The sequence below is a fragment of the Molothrus ater genome, chromosome 3 (assembly GCF_012460135.2).
Source record: "Molothrus ater isolate BHLD 08-10-18 breed brown headed cowbird chromosome 3, BPBGC_Mater_1.1, whole genome shotgun sequence".
NCBI lineage: Eukaryota > Metazoa > Chordata > Aves > Passeriformes > Icteridae > Molothrus > Molothrus ater.
The window spans coordinates 83,409,293-83,432,029 of NC_050480.2; the positions used below are offsets into that span (position 1 = coordinate 83,409,293).

The 22,737-nt window shown below is 39.5% G+C and overlaps 2 protein-coding genes across 5 annotated transcripts in view; one reads left to right on the forward strand and one right to left on the reverse strand.

Moving 5' to 3' along the window:
- Positions 1–757: 757 nt before the first annotated feature.
- Positions 758–21,126, reverse strand: ACP1 (acid phosphatase 1). 2 transcript variants are annotated; one of them, XM_036379730.1, is made up of 7 exons: positions 20,937–21,126; positions 20,647–20,773; positions 9,916–9,989; positions 9,531–9,644; positions 5,135–5,196; positions 2,798–2,903; positions 758–1,885 (listed from the first exon to the last, which is right to left on the reverse strand). In XM_036379730.1, the coding sequence occupies exons 2-7, from the start codon at positions 20,687–20,689 to the stop codon at positions 1,808–1,810; spliced, it is 477 nt and encodes a 158-aa protein (XP_036235623.1). In that variant the 5' UTR covers positions 20,690–20,773; positions 20,937–21,126; the 3' UTR covers positions 758–1,807. The 2 variants fall into 2 exon arrangements, with proteins under 2 accessions (XP_036235623.1, XP_036235622.1); XM_036379729.1 differs by lacking the exon at positions 9,531–9,644 and adding an exon at positions 9,700–9,813 and having other exon boundaries at positions 20,937–21,122.
- Positions 20,783–22,737, forward strand: part of SH3YL1 (SH3 and SYLF domain containing 1) — a 44,274-nt gene continuing 42,319 nt past the window's right edge. For 2 of the 3 annotated variants that reach the window (XM_036379725.2, XM_036379726.2), the window contains exon 1: positions 20,843–21,054. In XM_036379725.2, the coding sequence (XP_036235618.1) occupies position 21,054 (1 nt within the window). In that variant the 5' untranslated portion in view covers positions 20,843–21,053. Of the gene's footprint in view, positions 20,802–20,842; positions 21,055–22,737 lie in introns of those variants that run through there. The other variant, XM_054514156.1, reaches the window with a different exon arrangement.

Consider the following 22,737-nt stretch of genomic DNA (forward strand, 5'->3'; position numbering starts at 1 on the left):
AGCTCAAAGATAAAGATTTAAGACCTTTCAATCTTAGCCTTAATATGCAGGAAACTATGGGCTGAATTCCTACATTGCCATGAATGGGAAAGCACAAACCATCGTGTTCTCAATCTTATGAATTATTTTACTTCCACTGGAATATTTGAAATGGTCATTCTGGCAGGGAATAACACTAGATTATGCCTAAATACTTCCACCTTTGAGCTTAATGCATGAAACCACATTTAGGATGTTTTGTCCCTAACTGCCCATCATTTTCACCCATTTACTTTGTCAAAACATTAATAAACAAATAAAAAATATTTTTTCCAGAGTCAGTACTTAATTGGATCTGAAATAGTGTATTACTCTTTGCCCCTGAGAAGTGAAAAAGCTATTAGCTTCCAATTCCTAGCTTGTTTTTAGAAGTCAAAACTGATGGTAATGCAATAATGTGCAAAGATTCTGATTTCTGTATTTAAGTATTCCTTCTACCATCTGCCTTTTCTAAGCAAGTTATGAAGTTTTATGTCTGATTGAAATTTTAGCACAAAACAGAAATCTCATTAACACAAACACATCTATTCTACAGCAAAAGTCCCAAGAAACTTAATCCGCATTGTGAAGTCTGCAACAAACAGAGTGACACCAGGATTCCAACCTCCCCAAGAATAACATGATCTTCTGATGAAATCCATCTCTCTCCCAAAAGGCTGAGTAGGTGACAAGTACATAGACTACAAGTTTGGAAGGCAGCAAGAGACAAAAACAAGGCTAAATAAGAAAACAAATTTTATAGATCCAGTTTTACAGATAATGTGGTAATGCTAGCTCATACCAATGCTGAGAATATTCAAAACAGGAAAATCATCATGGTATCACTTATATTACTGATCTCAGTACATTTACATGTCTAAGGCAGACAGGAAGGGTGATACTCAGAAAAGCAGGCATAGACTTTTACAAAGCATTCAAATTTTGTTCAAGAGCTGAACTGTCTACTTACTGGCCTTCTGCTAACTTAGTATTTTATTACAGATGGACTTTCTTTACACTGAACTATACTCTCAAAGAACACTTTTGACAGGCCGTACATCCACCTGAGTAAATCTGGAAATACTGTCTGACCCTCATGTAGGAACTGGGATTACAGTAAATTTCTCATCCACTGTATTGCATGGACGTGAGTATTTTACTCCTGTGAAATACAATATGTGATTTCACATTTCAGCTTTAAAGTAGGTATGTTTTCTCCTCAAGGTAAATGCTGTGTTACATGTGCTTGTGTCAGTGTGCTAGGAACTGACCAGAAGAATAAAGGAAGACTTAGCCAGTTCTATCAGGCAGCAGATCTTTTAGTCTAGCAGACTCCATGTGAAACAGCTTCCATCCAAAGGCTGCCTAATGATACTGGGATGACACACCCAAGTTACACATCAATTATCTCACAGACTACCATTGAAAGTTGACTGCAATCAACTCACTGAGGACAAGACCTCAGTTCAGTTAGCATTACATATAAAGAAGCAAGGTGTTACTTCTGCAGTGCTTGTGAGAAAGCACTTGAAGAGTTTTCTGTAAAATTTATACTGAATTATATACTCTATAACTACATTGATGTGTGACAAAATGGTTGATCATGTAATCCAATTAAAACCTTTCTATATTTTTTCATTAGATGACAGAACAGCTAAAATACAAAATTAAACTGAGTAAGTACTGAATGCAGGGGCATAATTTTACAATTTAAATACATCAATCAAGTAAACTTTACATATTTCAGAAGAAGCTAATTATTTTCTTTTAGAAATTATATGATGAAGCATTAATGATACTTCTCCAGAAATGCTTTACAGCATCTAAGACATTGCTCGTAAACAGTTTCAAAGTCCTTTTCGCTCCCCTAGAAAAGAAAAGAGGAAAAAGACTTTAAGAATAACAATAGTGGCTGAAGAGCAAATACAAATTGCAGACTGGTTTTTCTGCTGTCAGTAATGGCAAACAAGAGACATTAGGAAAAAATAAAAACTGTGCAAATACTTGGTGATAGCTTTGGCATATTTCTCTCTAATTTGAGCTCAGGTATTTCTACAGACAAACTCTGTGACTTTGTTTTCAATAGTTCTGCATGACTTTCCTTCATGTACTTCTTCCACTCACTCTTGAGTCTTTCAAGTCTTTTCCTTTTTTAGGTTCACACTAACCTGTCATGTTGAATTTCACAGCTTAATGAAGCACTGTGTGGAAACAAAATGCCCAAAACAAACCTCTCTTTGTTTTGAACCTGCTTCCCACTAATACCATTTGCTTACTTACCACTGTACCTTATTGTCTACTTCCTGGGTAATGGACAGCAATTTCTTATTCAGCTTTCCCCATGGTATCAAGATTTTATAGAACCCTACTGCATCTTCGTCCACTTCTGTTTCCTAAACTGAAGACTATTAGTCTAATTGTTTGCTTTTGGCTGGCATTATCCAGCTCTTTTGACCACTTGTGTCAATGCCTATGTCTCTAACTTTCCTGATCATATCCTCTTCGTAACAAGGCTGATCAAACAGGGTTTCACCCAATATTGAAAATATAGGTGCACTGCATTATTTTAATTTAAATAAATGTTATAAGCATAGTAACATTTTCCTTTCCTATCCCAGTAATACATGGTTTTCTTAAGTCCCAAAAAAAAAACAACTTTACACTTCACTTTGTGTAACATCAGATTATGTATCATATGCCAACTGGGGGATCTGGGAAGATTATACCACACACACACACAATTTTTAATCAAGCCATCCAAAGAATTTCTTACACATACATAGTATGGATCTTCAATGATAAGCTGTTTCTGTGGATCATAAGTTCCAAGTAGCTCAATTTTAGCCTTGCAGTCCTTAACTTGGTTGCTTTTCCTGTTCAAATCTCTGTAGAAGAGAAAATAAAATTTTTCCTTGAATTTTCCTTCAGAATTTTGGCACCAATGTTCATGACCATTTCTAGATGACACAGGAAAACAATGTCTCTGGACTCTATCAGTCCTGTGGACTTTATGCTGCTCCTTGTTTTTGTTTTTCTTGTTATGTGGGGTCTTTTTTAATTGAGTATGAAGACATAAACTGAATTCAGAGCATAAATAAGCAGTCAGACACTTTACTCTAGCTTAAAAAAAACTTTTAAACAGTTTTAACTTTTTAAGTTCATCAAGTTCATTCTCAAATCGATGATTAGTACTTTCAACACTCACCTTTAGCTTGTACTGAACAAGAAACAATGGAAATTATCCAGGTATTTTTCCAGAAGTATGAGTAAGACTCTCCTGTCTGCTCAAACCCACTGTTTTAGATTGCTATGCTCTAGCTCTTGTGAAATCCTACCACATCCATTTAACAGAAAATGGTAAATCAGGGAGCTACAGCTGTTTTCCTTTTGATATACTGTAGCATTTTACCAACTTTCACATCCTCTTCCTCTACATTGCTTCTCATTGATAAAACATTCTAGTTTTGAGATGGTATTTTCTCTATTTGCTTAAAAATGGCCATTTGTTATCCCAAAAATGATCATCTGTTATCCATACTTAAAATGGACCTCTCATCATCTTCAGATTAAAGGCAGCTCAGTACTATCATCTTCACAATGAACTCCCAAAACATACTAAATTATTTCAATATTACACATCTCCATACCAAATCATCATTTTACTTACTCACCATTACAAAAGGCAAAGAAATTCCTTGTGAATACTTAGTCATAACCATATCAGCTTTAAGAAATTAAAATTATTAATTCTGATTAAGAAATTACTTTCAGATAGTTTAGAAATAGCAGTGAGACCACAGTACTGGTTTTGCTTGAAGAAAAACCAGAAATCCTCTATCAACCTATGCTTGAATTTACAGATTTTTCAATAAATTCTCTAGCCTTCTATTATTAAAAAAATGTCAGACCATCCTCTTAAAGGTTTTTGGCACACCACTTAATGAAGAGGAGAGGGTCAGATGGCTCTGGTACTGAAGAAAAGACACATCCCAAATCTTCTTTTTCTGACAGGCATTCCATCAACACCTGGAATCAGCTTGCCCTCCTAGAACCTACAAATCAGCATTCCTAGGCAAAACAGTTGAACTCAGTGCAAGCTAAAGGCAAATCTTTAGCACAGCAGCAGCAATATCCCTGTTATAGTTCTGGTATTTCTTCTGCTCTAGAGCTCATATCATATAAATTGTTAATTAATATTTCTGTTTAAGAATTCAAGTGAAAATAGAAGGAAGCCTTGTCACGTCATTGCCTGAGACACTGCAATCAAGCCAAGTGTTACATACCCTTCATTCATGAAGGCTGTGGAGAGCTTATTCAAGACATTCTAGAAAATTCAACAAAATCACACTTACTTCAATTAAGTGGTGCTGCTTCTAGAAGACTTTATCTGCTAGTAACAGGGTCTTTATTTAGGTTTTGTTGTTGGTTCTGGTGGTTTGGTTCGGGCCTTTTTAAACTAACTTGACAATAGCCCTTACAAGCACTTTGACACTTGTAGCTTATTAAATTCAGCTCCTTAACTCCCAATATGTATGTAATTGAGTAGAAATTTTGCTAGTGATATCTAAAATTTTACACTAGGCAGCTACTTTACCAGATCTTTCTTAAGGACGCTTAGCTAGAGCACAGCTAACAATAAAACAAGACTTCCCCAAGCTAACAACCTTGCTAATTTCAGAGTTCCCTCTCTTTTTCTACATAAAAAAGTAAAAAAAAACCCACATCATATTTAATCCTTCCAAGTTCCCAGTTTGTCTTTTAATTGCCATGCAATTAGAAAAACTGATCACTTCAATCAAGACAGTAAGTACATCCTCATTCTTAATTATACAGGCATCAGCTGTATATAGCACAAAGTAAGAAAATTTCCATGTCCTTCATCCTTGAGTGGCACGTATCACACAAATAAACCATTGAGTTCTGGCTCAATAAACTTATTAGAAGTGAAGAATCCATGCATTAGCACATCATTCACATACATGTAAAAAAAAAAAACCCAAACAAAGAAACCCCAACATAAGCTAAGCAGTAAAATGTGACATCTGTGTTCAAAGTGACTTATGAGACATCACTACAAGTAATCCATATGAATTTGTTCCATTTCTTCATACATTACCTTAAATTGCTCTCATCCATACAAAGTATATGATCAAAGGTCTGGAAATCCTCTTTAGTAATCTAGAAGTAAAAATAGGTGCTTTAGCCTACAAACTGCATTTGATTAATGAAAGGGGAGAAAAAAGTGTTTTCAAATTCTGTAGCTATGATTTATTTAAAAAAGACACAGGTGGAAAGTATAGAACTGCACCTTTATGCAATTTTACAATAACTTACAACATTTTAAATATATTTTACCATGATTATGTATCCATTTCTGCAAACCTTCCACAAAAACACAAACCCAAGTCAGCTATTTAACCAACCTTTTCTTTTTCCTTTTACATTTCATGCATCAACTTAGAATATTATTAAAACAACATTTCTAGTACTTTTCAACTACTAAAACTAAAGCAATTTCCAATTATGGGAGCCATGCAATAAAATGGTTAAAAATAAAACAGAAAAACTATTTTCTTGATAGGACAACAAAAATGTAGGTAACCTGGAATCAATTGCAATACTTCCAATCTAGAAATCTGCCACTGCACAAGAACATATACCAAGTGAAACTTAAAGCTGAAGTATGGTAGCATGAGTTACAATCTCTTAAAAACAAATGCATCCACAGTATTTTAGACCATGAAAATTCAAAAAATTTTAGTATGATGTGAAAAATCTGGGATCTATTGTACATCTTCTTACCATCACATCATCTGTTCTTTTTCTTTCTTGTAATTTACTGACTCCTAAACATGAGTATCAATTAAGAGATCTGAGTTCAAGTCATGTAGGCAAACACAGCAGATAAACCACTGACTTAAATACTAATGTTATAATACTTCTTGTTATAAGGATGGCTGGAGATGTTTGCCAGTTTTCATTTTATTTCAGTTTACATTTAAGCCTTAGTTTAGGGTAAAATCTTCCCAGACCATGGCCCCTGGTATAAGTGCTGGTATAAGATATCTGAACCAGGCATCCATAATGAGGATGAAGAATATTAGAGTTCACTTTAGGACTGTCTTTCATGTATAGTCCTGTGTGAAGCATCATAACCGAAACACTTGGGAAGGTTATTCAGAACAGGTTTTCTGGCACATATCCCTACAAAGGAAGGGCTAGAGAAGTGAGTGAACAAGGAAACAGCCAAAAGGCAAAACACAGTATCCCATAAGTCAGAGTTTTAACTTGTAAAAAATATTTATGTATTAAAAAAAACGGTTAAGATGGAAAAGCAGCCTTTTTTTTTGTGCAAACAGCAAATAGATACTGATTAAGCTCCCATAACAGGGAGCAAGAAAAGACAGAAATTATCATTAGAATAAAGCCATAAATGAAACATTACACACAAAGAGAACTGAAGAGGAAAGGTCAGGAATGAACATGAAAAGAAAGGGTTAATGATGAAAACTAATGCAGACTTGTTTATTTTCACTGTAAAAATATTTGCTGTATTCATGCAGTGCCTCTGACCTATGAAAATATTTTTGCAGTGGAAATAGCTCTGTTTTCCTGGCAAATCTAATCAGGACTTCTATGGGCTGCTTCTGATTGCTCTACACAAGCTGAACACTTGCCCCTGTGAAAATAAGAGGGCACTGATTTCTTTGTTGTATGGACAAATGGAGGAATAAACTAGGAACACTTGACAGTGTGACAGTTATTACCCTATGACCAGCACTAATACAGTTGCAAATGCAGCCCTAAAACCAAGGTTACCATTTGGCTTGTGCTTTTAAGCCATAACACAGAGTCAGTTAAAAAAAAATAAAAAAGCTTTAATTGAGCAAACTCCAGTGAACTGAAGGTACTCCTTAAAACTACTAAAACTAGTACTTTGGGGGATGAAATTGAGGATGTGAAAATTTAGATACATTTAGAGAAGTGTAGTGGAGAGTTCAAGTAGTCAACTTTGAATGAAACTACACAGATAACAATAACTTTACATTTAAAAAATGCATATAACATTTATTAAATTATTAGTGAAACATTTCCCTTTATTAACAGAAGGGAAATCTCATTTTCTGTCTGAAACGCACAGAGAGGTAGTAATCCTCAAATTTACCCAGTTTTAAAACAGTATTTAATACAACCTTCTTCTAATCTCAATTTCATATTTAAGGCAAATGCATGGTATGAGTCATACCAAAATCAATTTTTGCCTCAGCATGAATAAAAGTGAAAATTATTAAAAAGTTTCTGGTTTGTGCATGAAGAATAAGAGCTTACAGAATTTCATACAGCAACCTGCCATTAGCTAAAATTATAACAACTTTATTTTATATATAAATATATAATTTGTTTTTATACTTCACTTTTAACTTAGAATATCACTGTACATGATGGTAAGACACAACCAATTTACTATTCTCTTTTACATAAACCATTCTTGTAGTACTGAATTTTAAAAAAAAGCTACAATCCATGATCATAATTACATAATTATGCAAAAATTACATGAGAGAAGGTGCCTTTCACTGGGGGGGTAACAATTTTCCAGAGGACTGAAGACTATAATTGTACAGTACTTTGAAGGCAACAGAAGATAAATCCCTACTCCCTATTTCTGCAGCTTCTGTTATTAAATCTTCCTTAATCTGTTCTGAACCAAGTGTCACACAAAATTCTATCCTTAAGTTTGTCTCTAAAAGCAAAGGAAATACACTTCCACTTGTACTAACCTGACCAGTCTGAAAAGTCCTGTTCTACACTGTCAAATACCTCTTTTTTCAGAGCTACCACAAGACCATATCAGGTCTGAGAATCAGCAGAGACCAACTGACAGAAGTTTAGGAAAAAAAAAACCAAACGTGGAGCTACATTGTTAACATCAGTGCAAAATAAACAGTTATCTGCAGTTCAGGGATTTGAAGATTTTCTTTACAACAGAAACTATGTGTACTGGAATGATTTGGACAAATTTTCATCCTGTTAAGTCTTTCATTTTATTGCCTCATTTTTTAATTTTCTCTTCCTGTATATGTAACATTTTAAGATCTTCTGACTGAAAAATCTCTTCATTTGCCAGAATGTATAAGCAAATGTCTTCATTAAAATGTTTTCATTCCTTCTCTGCCAAAGGAAGATATAAAGATTTGCTTCAAGACAGAGGATCAGCTTGTTTTGGGTCCTTTGTTTCAATTTAACTGCTCATAAACCACTCTAGGAATACCTAGAAGAACAGTTCTCAAGTTTCCAAGATATCTTCTAGGAAGACAAATATGTCACACTACTGTTATGACTGAAACACTGACTGAATAATTTCAGTACCATTTAGCTTGTATATTCACAAATAAGGATGCTTGTAAGAACTGATGAAGAGTAAATCCGGATGTTGTAACAGGAAAAGATCACAACAGACTTTTGCAGTGATTATTCTAATTGTAAATTATTGAAAAATCTGAAATGGTGCTGTGCTTAATTCTGTTTCATATAAACAGAGATTAACATCAGGAGAGGTCAGCAGAGGGTAGTTGACTAATTGAGAGAATTTATTTTTGGAAGTCAAAAATCTAAACATGTAGTCTTTGAAAAGTGAAAAAAGTAAATATGACCTCAGTAAGGTCCAGAAAAATTCTGAAGGGAACAGAAATGTAAGATAATAACAAGACTACTTGATCTTTTTGTCAATATAAAAACTAGTGGCGTAAACTCAAACTAAGTAAAGGTCAAGCCCTAAAGGAATATCTTATATCCACAGAATAGTTAACTGAAGTAAATTATGTGCATTTATATGAGTGTCTGAATGATTTAAATAGATGCAGACACATTTACTTCCAATCTCTCTGGAATTCAGTATGGAAATACATGTTCTTCTGTTAATGAAAACAGATAAAAGTTTAGGTAAAACTTAGAGGATTTCACTAAATGGCAAACCTGCCTTTGACTTAAGAATGCTTCAAGGGTATGTTTTCCTCTGAAGTTACCACCAACTGTGCTACTAATCTTGGGTTTGAGTGCTTTCATTCTAATTTAGCACTCCAGATATTTTTAAAAGATTCACATGCAAGCGCAGAAGCTTTCTGTGATGGATGAAGAGGTATTCTACTTCTTTTTGGACCTGCTAAATAAATATACAATTCCTTGATGAAGGATGCATCACAGATTACTACAGTAAGTCCAGTTTTAAAAACCATTTTAAAATGCTCAGAATACTAAACATTTGGAGGCAGGAGTTTTCTACAATGCAGAAATTGGTTCAATGCTTTCCAGTTATACTTCCAATGAACCTTAATAACAAAAATCTAATCAAGCTCAACTAGAAGAGTTAAATCACTCTGGAGTTCTTTAAAAAACTGCATGGAGTATTTATTTATTACTTGATGCTTAACCATGCACTGGTCAAATGACTTCCATGATTGCAATGGTTAGGACACGGGTATGAATAAGGAAGAAAATATACTCTCTTCTACCTGTCGTGCTTTATGTGCTGTCTCAATGCCATGATTTCTTAGACAACTTAAAGCCCTTGAATCTGGGAAGCGCCCCACGTTCCAGTCTGAAACAGCGGCACTGTCTGTCCTCCACTGTAACAACAGAACAAATACATAGACAGATTTAAAGAAAATTAAGGTACAGTACCTGCCTGGCAATATGACTCATGGGAATGCCATGCTTCTTCATGCAATTCTGTCCTCGATAGTCAGGAGGGCTTCCTATTTCATAGGTAGATGTCGCTGCACTGTCTATCCTCCACTACAGAAAAACAAATTCATATTTTTATGTTTCTTTCCTTACTGCTTATATTCTGACTGGCTATGAGATAGTTATTTCTTGGAATAGAAAGCAATAGCTTACCTTATTTTCAAGCTTCTCATCAGTCACAAGTTTTCTGAAAACTGCTTCAGCTATTGGAGAGCGACAGATGTTTCCTATGGAAACAAGAGATTCAAGTGAATTTTCAGACCATTGAAAACAAAAACCAGTAATTGTGTGGATTTTTCTGCCCAGATCAGATTAAAGATTTTTATTTACTCAGAATGCAATTTATGTATATGAGAACCCCAAGCCCTGCACCTGGGTTGAGGCGATCTCCAGTATCAGTACAGACCTGTGGCATGAAGGGATTGAGAGGAGCATGGCAGAGGACTTGGGAACACTGGTGGGTGAAAAGCTGGATATGAGCCAGCAGAGTGCACCTGCAGCCCAGAAAGCCAATCATATCCTTGGCTGTATCACAAGCAGCATGGCCAGCAGGTCGAAGGAGGGGATTCTGCCCCCTCTACTCAGCTGCCATGAGACCCCACCTGGACTAATGCATCCAGTTCTGGGGCACCCAGCACAAGGACATGGAGCCTCTTGGAGTGGGTCCAAAGGAGGGCCACAAAGATGATCTGAGGGCTGAGCACCTCTGAGTGAGAACTGAGGATGTGCAGTCTGAAGAAAGGATTGGGGAGATCAGATCTTACTGCAACCTTTCTATACATAAAGGGGGCTGTAGTGATAGAACAAGGGACAATGGTTTTAAAAAAAATTGAGAACAAGAATAAACAAGAATTTTTTTTATTTTTTTTTTACAGTGAGGGTGGTGAGACATTGGAACAGGCTGCCTAGAGATACTGTGTGCTCCATCCCTGGAAATGTTCAAGACCAGGCTGGATGGGGCTTTGACCAACCTGGTCTAGTGGAAGGCATCTCTGCTGCAAGAAGACATTGCAACCAGATGAGATGACCTAGCTGATGGTCCCCTACCACCCAAATCATTCTAGGATTCTGTACTATCCACTGGTCTCTTGAACAAGTCCAAAACACAGCCACCACCATTGTAAAAATGTAGTGAAATAGCTGAACAACCTGCAGTAAAAACACTCTTGTTAACTGAATTCAAGTCACTACAGGTCAAACTCAGCCCTCATCAAGAGTAGCATCCAGAAACCAAGTCTAACCTCCAAAAATTGAATTCAAGTACACAAGCTCTAAAACATAATGGGAAAAAGAAATTCTGAACTTTTTTTGCCCAAAATACAGAGGATTAGGAATAAAATCTAGTACATGGCAAAGCTTAAATGCTGTCAACCAGCCAACAAACAGTTAAGGTATTTATTCAAATACATAAACAATCTTCCCTTCCAATGGCCTCCAATTGCCCTAGCCACTTGATCTGACCTTATTTTCAAAAAGAACCTATTTCAACAATGAATTACAGTTCCATTAAAAACTAAAAATAATGGATCTGCAGTATATTTGTTCTGAAACTGTAACTACAACTGTAACAATCTATGTCAGAGATCTTAAAAATGCATGCAGAAATTCATATTTGAAAAGAATGAAGTGTCTCAACAAAAAGAAAAAGCCTTTTCAACTATTACTTTAGTTCTTTCTACCTTTTCATCCTCAGAAATTTTCAGTAACTAGATGGGATATTCATAATATTTGATTTGTCATGCAGATTGCAGTAACTCATACACACAAATCTTCTGTTCCCATCAGACATAATGCGTAACTTTGCTCATCTCTGATTTTTGAGCAGATTAAGTATAAAATATCAGAAATGGCAAAACCCATCTCTGTACCCTTAAATTAATCACTCTCCTACTACTGATTAAATTCTTTCCAAATCTCAAACTATAAAAATGCCAATGAACAAAGCTAAATTTCCATCAGCAAAAAGAAATTTTTACATGAGGCACTTAATCTCATTTTTAAACAAAACACCAAGGTAGATACTTCATTGCTAGAGAGAAGCTGCTATGACCTGGGCATTTAGTAACTGCTGTCACACATCAACTAAAAAAATCACAAAGAGGGAAGTGAAGATCTGAAGCAACACAAATTGACTGTCAAAGATTTAGAGAACATCAAATCAACTAAATGGCAAAAGGAACAGGCTAACCACTGAAAAACTGATCTTGCCAAAACATTAAGTGAGTTCTGATGTCATCAGATCTTCTTCCAGGAGAAAACATACTAATTCCATTGTTTGAATTAGTTTATTTCACGCACAGAAATGGAATCAGTCTTGGAAGAAAAATAAAACAGGAAAATTTTGAGGCTCCCTATGTGGTTAAGTGAGAAAATAAGTTAGTACTATTAATTAAATAAATGCTTAAAATATGGTAATAAAGTAAAAAAATAATCTCAGTTTTTGAGTGAGTTAAAACAGTACAATTTCAAAACATGGTAACACACAGCACAAGGCAGAAAATAACCTTCATATCAATGAACTCAATTCTTTGATATTGCAAGCCTATAAGCATCACTCCTCTTACAAACACATCAAGCTCCATTTTAAAAAGCATCATCTATCTTAAAAGGCTATTCCAGATACTAATTTCCTGTGCTAGCATAAGACCTTCCCGTTTCAACTTAGTATTTATTCCTGGAAGTCTCTGCTCATCTGATCTTGGTTAACATCAGTCTGCCTTTCCTTCAACAGATACAGAACCCTTGCCAAGCTGTGCTAAACTAAACAAACCAAGCTCTCAATCTCTTCATGAAATTAACTGACCTTATCTCTTCACTCCAGTTAAGTCAAATCTGCACTTCTAATTTAAATTTACTTTTCTTGAATACTGACAAACAAAACGACAGATTACACTACAGGAAAAGTTTGTTCACGTTTGTTTTTTAAATTGAAAAAAAGTTTGTAATAGGTACATAGTGTTTTTAAAAACAACCTGAGAAGATCTACCATCACCTTTGACTCATTCACGAGTATCAAATTTATGATTATAGCCCCCTACTCCAAACTTGTCCATTCCCTCTCTTTCTTTGTTACTTCAAACAGGTGACCTTAAGCCTTTTCTCTAAACTATTACATTCTGCTTCCATTACTCCAGCTGTGGAGGCCATCCATTTCTTTCTGAACAAAATTTTTTCTCTATATAATGATCCCACAGAATTGCGCATGAATGGTAACCTTCATTACTGCTCTCAACATATCAGTAAAAAACAATGATTAATACTCTGAGACCTAGTAATTAATTAACTAGCTCCCAAAATTTCAAAATGATAGTTTTGAAATAAATCCCTCATGGCTTTTTCCATTTGTTTGTTCCAAATGGAACATGGCTTGTTCCATTTCCATTCTGCTCACATGGACTGAACTTGTTCCAAATTTTCACTCTTCTACAGCTTGCTCACTTCTTAAAATAAATGCCATAAATATAATCTTTAATGATAAAATGCCATAATGAACAGCACCATGATCACCCATGATTAAACATATTAACTACCACGTCTAGTAGTACCTAGAAACTTCAGCTGGATCATTTTTGAAACCAATACTTAACCCAGTTTGTGACTTAAAAATTCACGTCTTCCCTGACGACACACTCCAGATATTAGCAGAGGTGTTAACACTGTTAGGGAACTCCAAGCAGCATTTAAATCTATTTTTGGGAACTACAGACAGAATCACAGAACTGACTTAAAAGGAGGTCTTTTCCCCACATACTCTGCAATATTATTTTAATCTTAAACAGATTTGCCCATGCTACTCCTTGCAACTGTTATCACTCATCTCAAGACTGATGTAAAGCTCTATCTTATCCCACTAACATATGCAAACTTAATTCTTGTTTTCCAGTCACATGCATCACTAATTTCTATCTATTTCAGATGCAGTTGTACATCCCACATTGGTCTTTCCAGGCTGTGCATCCTCACAGATGTACAGTATTTCCTAATTTACGGACTGACATTCTCCATTAGGAGAAAGGAGAAATTTCACAAAAAAAAATCATAGGGCAATTAACTTCCTCCTTGGACTTGAACCATTCTTCTCCTTAAATGTTACCTATACATTATCTTCACTACCTATCCTCCTCTAGTGTTCTTTGTTTATTGTATTTCCAACTGATCTGATCATGCTGGCTTTATGTAGAAGGCAGCAGTATTCAAGTTCTCAAAATCTCAACCTTCTCCCTCCATTTTTTTGCATATCAAGTTCTTTAAGCTGTAGTGACATTTTCAATCATAGAAAACTAGTGCCCAAGGTAGCTAGAGTCCATCTACTGAAATTAATCCTACGAACATCTCCAAATACATTGATTTAAGGACAAGAGATTTCAATCACAGAATCAGTACTGGAACCATCTGTCAATCACTTTTAAGAAGTCATGCTTTCACATTTGTTTTCTAAGCACAAGGCTTCCAGCGACAGTGACCTAAGCCAACACCTAAATTTTTTCAGTTCTTACTCCTGTCTCTGCACTAATCTTTGACCCACTTCCAGCCAGAAATGGAAGCTCTGCTTCTACTGGCAGGAGAGAGAACTTGAATCAATTTAATGCTCAGTTCCATTGCCTATCTCTGAGTATGTTGACCCAATCACTTAGTTTCTAATGTGGTTTTGTATCTTAATTATTCCTTATTCAGCTCCCTACTTCTTTTGGAGCTTCCCCAAATGCAAACAAATGCTTTTCTCTTGTTCCTTTCTTTTGCTGTCTGCTGTTAGTAACAAAAGTTTTATTACTTTTCATCCTCTCACACACAAAAATCTGATTTTTATTTTACTTATGTTTCCATGAATGGTTACTTAATCAAAGTGACTGGAAGAATGCTTCCCATCATTTGCACCACTCATCAGGTCCCCTTCACAAGTGTTTAAAACTGACTGGTCACTTTATTATGTTCTGTAGTTAAATTCCTGTCACAACTTCATCACAAGTCCTAGTTCTTTCCATCTTGTCACACTCAGCATTCAATTACTTTTGTGAGGAACCATTCAAGGCACAGATTTCAGTTCAGATTCTCTGGTTTTTGCATTCATGTGCATGTGTGTGTGTGTGTGTGTCTCAAAAAACTTTCCTTGCAGTGAGAATATTTATCCTGAATTATTCAACTGCTGCTTTTCTAATAAACCTAAAGATTCATCAGGAAAACACAAGTTTTCAACACATAAGCACCTAGTTATAACAATCAGACCCTTCACACATTTTAAGCATAGATCCTGTTTTTCAATTCCAGGATTACTTTTACAACCATGCTTTTAACTTTTTAACACTTCTGCATCATTTTGAAACAGATTAAATAAGACACTGTATTCTTACAGCTATATTACCAATACCACATAGAATAAAGGTCATTTTCCTTACATTTGTCTAACATTCTCTTTATTAAAAAGACATTTCTTTTTGTCCACCTGCCAAGAATCCTCATTACAGCAACTGTTTTTCATGACTTCTTCAATGTCTTACCCAACCTACTGCTTTTCCATTCTGCAGCTATAAATAGCATTTTGTCCCATGAAACCTACTATTTGGCTGTATCTAAAGGCATACAATGAATTGTGACACCTGAACCAGGAAAGTCAAATCTCTCTGTGACTGTCATCTAATGTCCTCATAACCACTAAGTTAGCTGCCATTTCAAAAATGATTTTATGCAGTCTAGATGCCCAGGGACAACAGTCATACTCGGTGATTCACAACAAGCATTAATCATCTGAAGATGTAGCCAAACCCACTTTGCTAAACAGTACACCCATCTTACAACTGCTCCTCCATGTCTGAAGGAGATCAGAAAGCCAGTGCCTGGTCTAAGATGCCCACTCAGCTTGCTGTGTTATAGTGGAGAAATCATCAGAGAGAAAGAGGCAGACTTATATAACACAGCATCATATTAAGCCCATTTCTGGAGCTCAACTATCAATTACATGAGCTATATAAGTGTAAAATGAGCAAACTGCATCTTGATTCACCTCCACTTTTAATTCTTTCTTTGCTTAAATGAAAAAAATATCTTCTGGTGCCTTTTCATATGCTGTAATTACATATGTTGCTGGGTATTTCAATTATTTCTCAGTGATGAGGAACCCTTATCATTTTATGTAGTTATGCACATTAACTAGATTGTATTTTGTTGTGTAATGATATCTGGTTATTTCATTACAAACAAAGAACACAATCAATACATATTTAAATAATAGGCTTCTTTCAAAACATTGTAGAAAGAAAATGTAGTTTTTCATGAAGAAGTGTCCTTTCTGGAATCCACTCTCACTAGATGTGGCAAACTTTAGAATTAATGTACTGCATTAACCAACACTACAGTTAAATGCAGTTCTAGAAATCTGTTTTGTGCTCTTTTCAGCAATAATCTCAGCTATTATTCCTAGTAAAATTTAGAAGGAAAAAGTATCACTCTTGCAAAATAACCAAAAAAAATTAAGCAATCTTAAAGCAGGAACAAGAAACAAGTTGCCTACAAAATTTAACTGAGAAGAGTGTATTTCACTGGGAAAAAAAAAACCCAAAAAAGAAGTGCTTATCATGTCAATTAGCCTTCCACACTGCATATCACCAAGTTTTTTTTCATAACCCAATAACACAGAAAAGGAAATGTCAAAGCTATTTACAACATTTGATTAAGACAATCCATCCTATTAACGTTGGTACTGATTGGTACTTGTGCACCCTTTCCTCAGGCCTAATAATTAATTAATATAAACTATTATGTTACACTAAAAAGAGCTCCTGAATTGGAACCTTGTTACAGTGCAAATCACCACTCTGGGTTTACACAACCACGTGTATGAACTGTTTCACAAAATCATAGAATAGTTTAGTTTGAAAAAGACCCTGAACATCACATGTGACTGTTAACCCAGCACTGCCAAGTAGCCCAATAACTCATGTTCTTAAGCACCATGTCTGTGTCTCTTAAATACCCATGCAGCCTCAACTATTTCCCTGGGCAGCCCCTTCCAATGCTTGGCAACCCCGTTGTGATGAAATTTTTCCTAATACCCAATTTAAACCTTCCCTGGTACAACTTAGGGCCATTTCCTCTCGTCTCTGTTACCTTATTTCAGGTATTGTAGAGAGTGGTAAGGTCTCTCCTAAACCTACTTCTCTCAAGACTAAACAGCCCCAGCTCCCATAGCTGCCCTTCAAGACTTGTGCTCCAGACCCTTCACCAGCTTTGCTGCTCTTCTCTGGACACACTCCAGCACTTCAATGCCTTTCTTGACTGAAGGGCTCAGAACTGGACACAGCAGTTGAGATGCAGCCTCACCAATGCCGAGTATAGGGGGATGATCCCTGCCCTGCTCCTGCTGGCCACACTATTGCTCATACAGGCCAGGATGCCATTGGCCTTCTTGGCCACCTGGGCACACTCTGGCCCATGTTCAGCTGTGGTCAACCAGCACCCCCAGCTCCTTTTCCGCAGGGCAGCTTTCCAGACACTCTGGCCCCAGCCTGCAGCACTGCAGGGTGATCCAAGGGCAGGACCTGGCACTCAGTCTGGTTGAACCTCGTATTGTTGGATTTGACCCAGCCTGTAAAGCTCACTTTGCAGAGCCTTTCTACTCTCCAGCAGATCAACATTCCCACCCAATCTGGGGTTGTCTGTGAACTGACTACAGCAGCCCTCAATCCCCTTGTCCAGAGTACTGATTAAGGTATTAAACAGGACTGATCCCAGCACTGAGCCCTGGGGAACCACTACTCATGACCAGCTGTCAGCTGGGTGTAAATCCATTCACCACTACTTTGGGCCCACACAGCCAGTTTTTTACCCAGGAAACAGTGCACCCATCCAAGCCCTAAGTAGCCAGTTTTTCCAGGAGAATGCTGAAATGGTGTTAAAGGTTATAGTCAAGTCCAGGTAGACAACCTGCCTCTTTTTCTCATCCACAAGGCAGGTCACCTGATCATAGAAGATAGGTCGTTCAAGCCTTTCCTAAACCCATCCTGGTTGGGCCTGATGCCCTGGTTGTCCTGTGCCACGTGATGGCACTCACGATCATCTGCTCTATGACCTTCCCCAGCACCAACAGCAGGCTGGCAGGCCTGCAGTTCCCCAGGTCATTCTTTCAAACCTTCTTGTAGATGAGTGTCACATTTGCCAACCTCCAGTCAACCACAACCTCCCCAGCTGACCAGGACTGATGGTAAATGATTGAAAGTGGCTCAGTGAGCACTTCCAAAAGCTCCCTCAGTGCAGGAAACATGGCTGGAAAGCAGCCTGGCAGAAAAGGCCTGGAGGTGCTGGCTGACACCCAGCTGACAGCAGTGTGCCCATGGGGCCAAGCAGGCCAGTGACATCCTGGCCTGTATCAGCAATAGTGTGGCCAGCAGGACCAGAGATTGTCCCCCTGTGCTCGGTGAGTCCACACCTCAAACCTTACCTTCAGCTCTGGCCCCTCACTACAGGACACTGAGGAGCTGCGGTGCGTCCAGAGAAGGGCACCAAGGCTGGTGAAGGGTCTGGAACACAAGTCCTGTGAGAAAAGCTGAGGGAGGTGGGGTTGTTTAGGCTGGAGGAAATGAGGCTCCGGGAGACCTTCCTGCCCTCTACAATACCGGAGACTACAAGACTACCCTCTACAAGACTGCAGACAGGTAGGAGTTGGTCTGTTCCCAGGCCACTCGTAATAAAGAAGAGGAAACAGACTCAAGCTGCACCAGGGGAGGTTCAGGTTGGACAGCAGGAAGAAGTTTTTCACGGAAAGGGGGGTAAATAATTGAAAGGAGCTGCCCAGGAGGGTGAGGGAGTCCCTGAAGCGCTCAAGAACCAACTGGATGTGGCACTTAGTCCTGTGGTTTAGTTGACAGATTGGGGTTTGGTCAAAGGTTGGGCTTGATGATCTTGGAAGTCTTTTCCAAGCTAAGTGAATCTGTGATCTGACTACTCCCCATCCCTGTTTCCAGCTCAGGGAGCTGGTACACAGACACTAACTCGTCTGAGTGTTCAAGACTGAGGCAAAGAAGGCATTAAACACCTCAGCCTTTTCCTCATCCTTTGTCGCTGTTTCCTCCTGCATCCAATAAAGATGGAGATTCTACTTAGCCCTCCTTTAGCTGCTGATGAATTTATAGAAACATTTTCTTTGGTCTTTTATGGCAGTAAACACTAAGTTCTAGCTGGGTTTTGGACCTTCTACTTTTTCTCCCTGCATAACTTCATGGCATCCTTTAGTCCTCCTGAGTTGCCTGTCCCTTCTTCCAAAGCTCTTTGCTTCCTTCAGTTCCAGCCACAACTCCCTGTTTAGCCAGACCAGTCTCCTTCCCCACTGGCTCACCCTTCAGCACACAGGGATGGTGATTACCACTGTCCTTAGAACATCATGTTTGGGAAGGAGGATTCCTATTAATTAAGATTTTTTTATACAAAAACATCTGTATAGACCACTAGCTTCTAAACACACACCAACTGATAATCCCTAACTAAAGGATGTTTTCTCTGGATTATTATTAGGGGTTCATTTTACTCAAAGGTAAACATCAGAACATATTTCAGAAAACTAAACTCTTATTTTGCTATTCAACTAATCTGCAAGTCTCCTGTTACAACAACAAAAAAAAGCAGATAGCGAAAAGCCCAAACATTAACTAACGGTTTTGCAACAAACCTGGCAAATGGCCAGGGGTTCACAGCACAGAGGTAAGATTATATGGGCTAGGAAACAGATCATGTTAACAGCCCTCCTAGAGCAGAGCAGAGAGCCATCCAGCTTGTTATGCCCTGAAGAAAGCAGAAGTTTAGAGAAAGCATGTACAAAATGGGGGATGGCTCTGTAATCTGTGTAGTCAGGTTAGCTATTTGCTGGTTGTGATTATCTTGTTTACCAGTAATTGATTGTCCTAAACTCCAGAAAAGCATTCAGGTGATTTCTGATCTCATCTACACTTCTGTTTCCTGGGACTTTGCACGATAAGATTTATAACTTAACCATACAAAATATCAGTAAAAGAAAGTTTCCTATTTCTTCATTTTGGTAGCCTTTCAAAAAAGTCTTATTCTTTTCACTCATTCTCATACCAGATCAAGAATTTCATTGCTAGATCATAACAGATCAGCCTCCATTAAGTCCTTTTTTTTAACTTAAAGTCCTACACTTCTTTCCCTCTTTTTACAGCAGCTCTTACATTAATTTCAGTGGTTCTTGTTGTGGTTTTCTCTCCCTTTCCCACATCAGCTGCTCCCAACAGCATGCCTGCGGGCAGGTTCCCCGTTCCCATCCCGCTGTTCCCAAAGCCAAGCGCTGCAGAACCCATCTCAGGAAGCAGTTTAAAGCCACTTCTCCGTGCTGCCCCAAGCAGCAGCCTTAGGTCACAGCTGGTTTACGCCTATTTCGCTGTTGCGCTTTCCCACACACAAGCTTCGCATTTGTCAACACTGCATTTCGCTTCCTTTAATGCTTTCTACTGATTTCACAGAATCACAGAACTATCAGGGTTGGAAGGGACCTCTGGACATTATCTAGGGCCCCTGTCGAGGCAGGGTGGCCTAGAGCAGGTCACACAGGAACGCGTCCAGGGAACTTTGGAGCGTCTCTAGAGAGGGAGACTCCACGAACCCCGGGCAACCTGTTCCAGTGCTCTGCCACCTCCAACGCTAAGCCCTTCCTCGTGGTTCCTATCACAAAAAGGGCGCGGGTGTGTTCTGCCTTCTGTCTCCCTTCCCGGCGACTACTCCGGCCCTCCCGACACGGCAAAGCCGCGGAACCGTCCGAGGGCGGGTGCCGCACTTCCCCCGGCCCCAGCCCTCGCCCCACCGCGCCCCCTCCCCACCCAGAGGGTGCCCCGGGCCGAGGAGCGGCGGGCGCGGACCGGGAGCGGCCGTCCCTGCCCCGCTCACCCAGGCACACGAACAGCACCGACTTCGACTCCCCCGCCGCCATCTTCGCTCAGAGGACCTCGCAGCTGTCGCACCGCCCGCGCCTCGCTTTACGGCACCGGCAGTTATAGGCGGCTGTGGGACTTGCCTGTTTTGAGGGGGAAAAAAGGAGCGAAGTATGGAACGTGCCCGGGACACCGGGAAGGGAGGGACGGGACGGGACCGGGCAGGGCAGTGCCGGTGCCGCCGAGGAGCCGCTGCCGGGAAGGGGAGCGGGCGCTCCGCAATCGCCCCTGCCCCGCCCGCCTCACCTGCGGCAGGTGCGCGGCTCGGCGGGGCCGCCTCGGCGCCGCCCAGTGAGGCTGCGGCGGCAGCGGCGGCAGGAGGAGAGAAGCGAGGGGGAGCGGGGGAGCCCCGGCCCGGGCAGGAGTGAGTATCCCGCGGGGGCAGGAGTAGGGATCCCGCGGGCCCGGTGGGCTCCTCAGGAGGGCAGGAGTGATGAGGATCCCGGGGGGCTCCTCAGCGGAGCGGCCGCGGCGGGCGCGGAGCCGCCCCCGCAGCCGCGGGCGGAGCGAACGCGCTCGGACAGCGCGGGCAGGGCTGCGCTGCAACATCGCGGCCCCTTCTCGCCCGGGGTCGCAGCCTGTGCTGCGTCCTCCACCTAAAACTCTAAGAAGCTTCGAATGCGGCTTTGGCCTCGGCAGGCTGCTGGTGAAATTGAGCACAGGGGCGCTTCGCTTTCCAGGGCAGCTCGAGTGTCTGGTTTTTAGTTTGTTTTATTTAGTTGTATTTCATATCTATGTATAATATAGATAGGTTATATATACCTACTATGTATTGTAAGATATATATATGCACATATATTTTATTTATATTCTTTTATTATATAATTTTTTAAACTTTTTTATGTATTTATTTCTATTTTTTCTGCTGGCCTATCTTGTACACTGGATCTGTGTACCTGGCTGGGTTTTGTAACACCAGCAGACGCAGCCACACCACGGCAGGGTGTGGCCAGGACTGGATTCCTCTGCTGCTTTTTAAAGACTTGCTTGGCTGGTCTTCTGGTCAAAATGCAGCAGTTTGGAGATTAAATAAAAAATGCAAGATTCATAATTTTGTGCTAGATCTGTGACTTGCAAATGAAAGCTGAAGAGCTTATATAACATCTGCTGTGGAATGGAGCAAACTGCACATTTCCTTTTATGCAGCTTGAAATGCTATCCTGCACACACCGCTTCTTTTGTAAATACAATTGACCAGGATTTTAACATGATCTAGTTATTTGACTTTGCAGTGGGAGTGATTGGTAATCAGCAACGTGGTTTTTGTCCCCGGTGCCTGCAGCATCGTGCTGTTGTCAGGCCAGCTCTCAGGTGTCAGGGTGTGAGGTGGTGGAGCCAGGAGGGGCCAGGGCTCTGCTTACCTGTCAGACATAACCTTGGAGAAGGAGGGCAAGATGCATCAGTTGTGGCATTCTCACATGTGGCTCTGCTATATTTTATAACTGAGCAGTGCAGAATGCCTTCAGTCCTGCTTTCTGTCCCGTGCAGTCCCTTGTGGTGTCGACATTGGAAGTGGATTGCCCCCCTCCAACCCCGTTCCTGTGTTTGTGGGTGTGGGAGGGTGAGGCTCTGTGTAGAAGGGAGTGCTTTGAAAGGCCATCCTGGAGTTCCTATAAAACCCCGTGTTTGAGGCTGTGTATTTCACGTGTAGGCACATGCCTAGCTGTAATTTTGAGACAAAGTCTTTGATGTTTCCCTGTCTTTGGGAGGGAACTGGGGAGGATCCTTAAGTGTTATTCCACAGTCTTAATTGAAGGGATTGTCAAGCATTGGAACAGGCTGTCCAAGGAGGTGGTGAAGTCACCATCCTTGAAGGTGTTCAAGGAAAAACTGGACGTGACACTTATGGCTGTGGTCTGAGGTTGGACTTGATGATCTCAGAGGTGTTTTCCAACCTAAATGATTCTGTCATTTTCAGCCCTCAGCAGTGGGAGACAAATTTTTGCCTTCTTCAGCTAATGGCAACTTCATACCTTTGAAATGGTAACAGAATTCACTGTTGTCCATTGTGTCATGGTTTCTCACCATTAAGAATTACTCTTTTTGG